Genomic DNA, 7,464 nt, shown 5'->3' on the forward strand with positions numbered 1-7,464 from the left:
TCCAAAGTTGAAATTCCGTGGGAAAAATAGAATAATCAGGTATTCAGAGCCACTGTATCTATTTGTGATTGAATGTTCAAGTTTGATGGGCTCAAACTTAAAATCAAGTCTGAATTCCGCTTCCAAACAAGTCGATTTCTTCAGGGGAAAAAGGTCAATTTCGCTCAGGTCGGTTGTTCTTTTGCTTGACAGTCTTGAGCCAAATCAAACCAAAACCCAAAAAGGCGATCTAGAAAAGAAGTAAAAATTTGTCAAGCCCGTTTCTCCGCGCTCTTCCCCGTGCCCGCCCCTTCTGCCTCTCCTCTCTCCTCCCCTCCAGCATCCATTCCCTCCCGCTTCTCGTCGCGTCGCTAGGGTTTCTCCCCTCCGCCTCCGCCCCAATTCTGGCCGATCCCCGGCCGCGATGGTCTCCGGCGGGCCGGCCACTTCCGCGTCCACCGGCGCCGGGGGCGGCTCCCCCTCCGACAGGGGCGGCCCCGCGCCGTCGGCCTCTGCCTCGGTCTCCACGCCGGCCAGCGAGAGCACCGTGGCCCGCCGCCTCAACGGACTCGACCTCCAGGCCGACGACGCGCCATCGTCGCAGCCAGCCGTGAGGTTCGTGACCTACGCCGCCTTTGATTCCGTCGTTGCTGGAGTGGGTGCACGCTCCGCCCCAGCTTAATTACTTGCTCCGAGGACCGTGTGATGTGCAGCGTGAGCTAGTGGTGTTTTGCGTAGTTGAACTGAAGGGATTTGGTTGTGTGAATGGTACCATGCCGATCTGCATTTGTTCGGGCGCTAGATTTGCTTCATGTGTAGTCGCTAGCTTGTTCTGGTGTGTCGGAATTGCTTAATTGGTGGAAGTGGTCACTAGCGTGTTTGGAGGATGCTGTTGAACTTGAACCTGAGAAAGTTGTTATGACTGTTTGTAGTAGCATGTTAAAACAAGCCACTCAACTTTGTTGTTAGTGTCACAGCATGCTTGATAAACTCTATTGTCTCAATTCCGTTTCTCAACTTATTGTTATTTGGAATTCTAGCTAATGCTTGTGGCAACCCACCAGATTCAGTGTTATATCTGTTCATTCTATCACTAACAGATAACAAATTCTTGCATCTGGCCTTTTATTTAGATCTTGTAGCAGCTCATGTGCACCTTTGCATGGAGCACATCACTCTGGATGATTTTTTTTTTGCTACATTTGATTTATCTGTTAAATTTGCATCCCTTTTTCTGTGGTTGGATATGGATATTCTAGCTTATTAATTGATCTGGAACTGTTAACATTTAATGCGCATAACGCTCTACCACATTGCAATTTGTTGTGTTTCATATTTGGTAACTTCATCTTGCATCATACCTGGTTCTACACTTCTACTTATTTCCCTGTCCATTCTCATAGCCTATTTATAAACACAGCTGGTTCTCTGTTTGTAATGCAGCAAGAAGAAAAAGAGAGGGGTGCGTGCTGTTGGTCCTGACAAAAATGGCCGTGGATTGCGCCAATTCAGCATGAGAGGTGGCTTGAACAGTTCCTTACCACCTGTGTAATTTATTAAGTTGGTTCTCTCCTCTTTTTTCTCAAGGGCACCTAACATGAAGGCTTGTTTGGTTTTTGCTTTATTTTGTTCATATCCGACCTGTGCTGTACTGTGCTTTTGAATCAGCCAGTTTAATGAGTACTTCACCTCACGTTAGTGTTAAAAAGTCTCATGCAGTTTCTTACTTATTCTTTTCCAGTCTGTGAGAAAGTTGAAACCAAAGGGAGAACAACCTACAATGAGGTATTCTATCTTTTTTTTTTCTTCTATGTAACCAATATCTAGTCTTGTTGCCTTATATGTGTAGTCACATTGTATAGCATCATTTTTGCACAGCTAATTCAGTATAGCAGCCAGCAAGACTCAGGCACAGACTGCCATTAGAGTACTACAGTACATACAGATGCGTCTTCAAAGTTTTAGAAGTAAACCAAACATGTTTCAACTAATCATCTGATATGCTTTACTCCTATATGGATTTTCAGCAAAAGATCTGGTGTCTCCATTTGTTTATACTACCACTGTGTCCTCTTTTTTTGTTGACAAAGGTTGCTATGCACTGAATAACAGTTTGCTTGCCACCTCTTTTTAATATCACATTGGTGCCTTTCTGGGACATGAGTAGCACAAATAGTGTTGGCTGTGTTGCACAGTTGTTTATAGTTTCTCAGGTTTTTGAAAAAAAAAGATAGAGAACTTATTAAGTAACGTACGACAATTCTGGGAAGAAACATTTATGGATAGCACAACTTCACTGTAGTTTGGATACTGATCGATCGGTCTTATTAAAAAATAAAAAATTTAGGGATTTTGATCTATGTTAGGAATAGATCTTGGCATAACAAATGGGGTGATTTAGTTTGGCCCTCGATCACTTAATTATTTTTTTGTTTATATGAAACAAGGCTCATTTCTCCAGTTCTCCTGCATCTCCTCTATCAACTGTTGTTGCTTCAGAAAATTTATACATATGGTGGCCTGCCTTTTCAGGTTGCTGATGAACTGGTCGCTGAGTTTTCAGACCCCAACATTAATATTGACTCTCCAGATCCTGATAATCCCTCCGCAGTAAGAACTAAGAAATACTACAACTCTTAGCCAGATGCACATCATGTACTTGTGTGCACTGTGCAGTATTCTGATTATGTGAAAAATGCAGCAACAATATGATGAAAAGAATATCCGACGAAGAGTTTATGATGCGCTGAATGTCCTAATGGCTATGGAGATTATATCTAAAGATAAAAAGGAGATACAGTGGAGAGGCTTGCCCAAGACAAGTATGAATGATATTGAAGAATTGAAGGTTCTGCTCCTGCCTCAAATAATTTGTATTTGCTGACAGTTTACTTAGTCGTCTGATCATTTCATTAAGTTTATGCACATTCTGCAGACAGAGATCGTTGGACTGAAAGGTCGGGTTGACAAGAAAAGTGCATATTTGCAGGATTTACAAGATCAAGTAAGGATTTAACATGTTCTATTTTATCCTATTACGTGATATTTCAATGGTCAACTGATAATGCAAATATTCTTCCTGTGCAATCTCATGGATTGTGACTGATTTATTATGCGACATTTTTTTTGCTTCATAAAAAGAATCCAGCATTATAAACTCAATAGTTTCTGTTGCATTAAAACATTAACTTCACCTGAACCTTGAAAATTAGGCGGAGTACTTGGTGCATACTACTGTTCCACACCAATCCGGTGCATACAGGATTAAGCGAATGCCTAGCTTTCCGCACTGCTCTTTTGTTACATTTTGTATTAGATGTTAATGCAAAAGCCCCTTTTGAGTTTATGTTTGATTGTATAATTAAAGCAAAGTTGTGTTCAGTTGCTGTATGGATCTTAGTAATAGCTATTTTTTAGAGTCTTGAAAGATCCTTTTATGCACATGCTAAGAGGACTTAATTGCTACTGCTTTTGCATTGCATAATTTAAGAACGAATGAGTTGTCTCTTTATTGGAACGTATTGTCAATCATGGTTCATAACATTAGTTGCAAGTCATTGTTTCTAAAAACTCTATATATTGCTAACTGTACTTCTCCATTGCAGATTGAGTTAGTATTATATCTGTTCGCTCATGTTTAATGTTGGAATTGAAATGATTGTAGAGTTCACAATTAAATCAAGCTGTTAGTCATTTTATTCCATTTGATTTTTTTATATTTTCTCATGTTCTGTGAACCTTATATTGATTCTTTTATGAAGTATGTAAGCCTCCAAAACTTGGTACAACGAAATGAGCAGCTATATGGGTCAGGAGATGCACCTTCTGGTGGAGTGGCCTTGCCATTTATACTAGTTCAGGTAAAAAGGAATGCATCATCTTCTTCATATATTGGCCTAGAGAACAATTGTATCACTATGTTTGAATGCCAGTGCTCAGATCTTGCTAAGATTCCATTCTGCTGTTTCAAAACGAGAACATTTTGAGCTAGTTTAGAGCAATCGTAGCAACTAGATGCATCGCGGATTGGATAGGAAACATTCGAATTCCATCCAGTACCCAGTTTTCACAGGGCCCACGCTTCTTCTCTTATTTTAGTAGCAATTTCTCTATCATCTCATGTCAAAAGAGAAACATTGTTCCTCTCACGTACTACATATCAATCAAGATTTTTTTAGATTGATAATGGTACTTACCTTCAAAATCTCGATATTTGTTACTAGGTTTTCAGTACATGATTTATCCCTAAGGAGCCAATGTATTGTTTAGTTTTTCCAAGTATATGAACGACAGCTGAGTAGGTGGAATTCAAGTTGGTTTCCAAAATACTCTGAACTAACCAGGTTGTCTGTCATTTGCTGGTTGGTGGGTCATACAGTAAATTCCTGAATAGGGTGTTTTTTTTTCTGTTCCTTTTTATGGATTGAATACAAGAGTAATCAATGATACAAACTGGATGAAACATAAAGCGAAACAGGAAATAGAAGTTAGCCCTGTATGTCTTATTGGGCACAACAGATCTGGTACTCTGAATGTATTGTTATGAATTTTAAAATTTCTAGTGCCATTTGTGTGTTTTACTGTATTATGAATTGGTCGTATCGTAGTGAACGTATAAGGACAAGAACCATCAGCATTGATGCTACGTGTGCAGCATTCTACCGTTCATCACTTGCATTCCTTGTGTTACATCATTATGCTTGTTCCCCCACTTTTTCCTGACCATTGTGGCAAATACCTCCTTTGTTGTGTGACAGACACGTCCTCATGCAACTGTAGAAGTGGAGATATCAGAAGATATGCAGTTGGTGCATTTTGACTTCAATAGGTAAAACAAGAATTCTATTTTGTTCTCCTTCACATTGTGAGCTTGTTTTTATTTTAATGCCAATGAAGTGATAAGTTTCTTGATAAGAACTTGTTAGATCTGTGATATCATTTTTTCTGTACGATTCAGCAATTTTATTGCATGATTTTTCTGCTATTTGTACATGAAACTCTCTTTAATGACTTGTTGATGCTAGATGGCTGAAAAAACTTGAAAGTAACCTGTCTATCAAGGCCCTGATAATTTTCTTTCTCCCTTCTATGAACTTAATGTTCAATCTAATAGCAGATGGAATACCCAGTTCCTTGAATTAGTATTCAGTGAAGAACATCTAAGTATCTAACTAGCTTCACTTGAGCTGATGAGCTTTTTCTCATTTCTGCAATGGATAGTTCCAAAATTTGTGCCTTACCTTCAAACATCATATGTACATTCTAGAATAACACTGAAACAATTTAGTCATTATAACTGAGTATGAAAGGCTCCTGACTCCTGAGTGTAAACCCTTGCTGACTCGTATTTTTCTGAAAATGCAGCACACCATTTGAGTTGCAGGATGATTCCTTTGTACTGAAAGCAATGGGGTTATCTGGCAAAGAAGAAACCGATGGCACCCAAACCCCTGTTGCCAATGGAGGTGAGTGCTCAAGTACACCAAACAATTATTGGCATCAATTGCCACAGCCTGCGAGGCCAAGAGGTGTTAGGCTAGCGAACTCGCCTCCTATTCCAGGGATACTAAAAGGGCGCGTCAAGCATGAACACTAGGCATTGATACCCATGTTGGCGGTTCATGAGATATTTTAGTTTATTGTTCCCCAGCTAGCTTTATACATGTAAAAATGCTTGTAAATTATGTCGGTAGGGCAATGGTGGTCTAACTTTGCTGATGGTAGTTTGATGGGCGTCATGACGTGCTAGACGCCTAGCTCACTTAACTCCTAGGTTTTGCTTGTCTTGTTGAGGAAAAGAACCTTAGGTTCCGTGTAATTGCTTATTAGTACTATCTTCTGGAAATAGTCGGCATGGTATTTAAGATGAGAATATGTTCCAGGATATTGTATGCTTCTTTTGTCAGTTTTGTGTTCGAGGAATTCAGATATTAGAGAGGCACGCTATGTTAGTGCATTTGAAACCTTGTACGGTAAAAAGCAAACTTGTTTTTATTTCCAAGTTCAGTCGCTCGTGATGGCATGTATAGCAAATTCCCACTATTGTTTCGGCTGCAGATTATGCTTCTACTCGTGTAGCATGTATGTGTGCTGGAAACCAAGCTGATCGTACGTTGTATTCGTTCGAGAGTCAACAAAAACAACCATGTTCGTTGTATTCTTGAGACTCCAAGTCGTCATCAGGTAGGATGAGAAAACGGATTGTAGTCGATTAAAAAAACAGAAAGAACAGAGGTTTACGCCTCATTTTGACGACGAACCAATGAGCGCTCGTTTGCCCGAGGAAGAGGCGAGCAGAGAAGACAAGGAGCTGCCGCCTGGGCGGCTTGGATTCAGCTGTGCCGGATGTGCAGGAGACGAGCAGAAACTGCCCTGCTCGATCTTATCTTAGGGGGGAAAAAGAGATTGGTGCTTGGATCTGTTGCTCAGGTAGTCAGGTAGGAAGAACTAGGGAGTTTTTTTTGTGGGAAAGGGCATGTAGCTTAGTAGTTAAGTCTCGGTAGCACATGAGGTTCTGGGTTTGTCATGGGTTTGACTCCTCATGGGAGCGGATATTCTGGGATTTAACAGGATTGTGCATTTAGTGATAGGCAACGTTCCCGTCGACAGTGAGACGCTTGATTGTCCTGCTCGGAGTCGGAGGGGAAGCTGCTGTTGCCGTAGAACCAAGTTTGGTGGGAGATTTGGAAGGATGAAAGAAACAAGGAAGAAGAAAACAGATGTGCTAACGGCTCTTAACAAAAATCTGTCAAGGAGTCAAGGACAATGCATCGCTCCAGCGGTGATTATTGTCTAATTCAAGTAACGACAGCGGGACAGCGATATTCAATTTTCTGTTATAATGTCTATTTTATAATTTTTTTTGAGACTACACCATACAACTAAGACTCTCACAATGTACGCACACTCACATCCCTATGAACACACGTACGCAAATCCTACCTCTATGAGCATCTTCGAAGACTGAGCCGACAAATCCTCGAGATTGACTCCACCACAGGCGCCTCGTTGTCGACAGGAACGTCGCATACTACTTAAGTGCACAACACCGTTAAATTTCAAAATATTCACTAATACAAACACAAATGTTTATGTGCACATAAGTACATGCTCATATGAACGCGCACGCACGCGCACATACGTATTCCTATATGAGTAGTACCTCCAAAAGAACACGACTCTCTTGTTGAATTTTTATATATGGAATAGACTCTGTTTTGAGACCGCTGCTTGGAGACGTAGAATGGGTATCCCAAAGTGACGTACCCTGCTTTTGTGAATATGGTGAACTTCTACTCCATCCGTTTCAAAATGTAAGTCGTTTTGACTTTTATAGATTCATATATTTTAAATATGTATCTAGACATATGATATATCTAGATGCATAGCAAACATTATAAATCTAAAAAAGTCAAAACGACCTATATTTTATATTTTAGAACGGAGAGAGTACTCCAAGAGTTTTTAGGGGTACACCAAACTTCC

The 7,464-nt window shown here is 40.4% G+C and overlaps 1 protein-coding gene across 1 annotated transcript; it reads left to right on the forward strand.

Annotated features, from left to right (window-relative positions):
• Window positions 1–281: 281 nt before the first annotated feature.
• LOC120650945 (transcription factor-like protein DPB) lies at window positions 282–5,942 on the forward strand. Its single transcript, XM_039928256.1, has 9 exons — window positions 282–594; window positions 1,423–1,499; window positions 1,721–1,764; window positions 2,512–2,589; window positions 2,681–2,827; window positions 2,915–2,983; window positions 3,741–3,839; window positions 4,737–4,807; window positions 5,344–5,942. Exons 1-9 carry the CDS (start codon window positions 404–406, stop codon window positions 5,573–5,575), a joined length of 1,008 nt encoding a protein of 335 aa, XP_039784190.1. The 5' UTR covers window positions 282–403; the 3' UTR covers window positions 5,576–5,942.
• The last annotated feature ends 1,522 nt before the right edge of the window (window positions 5,943–7,464 follow it).

This window comes from Panicum virgatum, chromosome 9K (assembly GCF_016808335.1).
Source record: "Panicum virgatum strain AP13 chromosome 9K, P.virgatum_v5, whole genome shotgun sequence".
Taxonomy (NCBI): Eukaryota; Viridiplantae; Streptophyta; class Magnoliopsida; order Poales; family Poaceae; genus Panicum; species Panicum virgatum.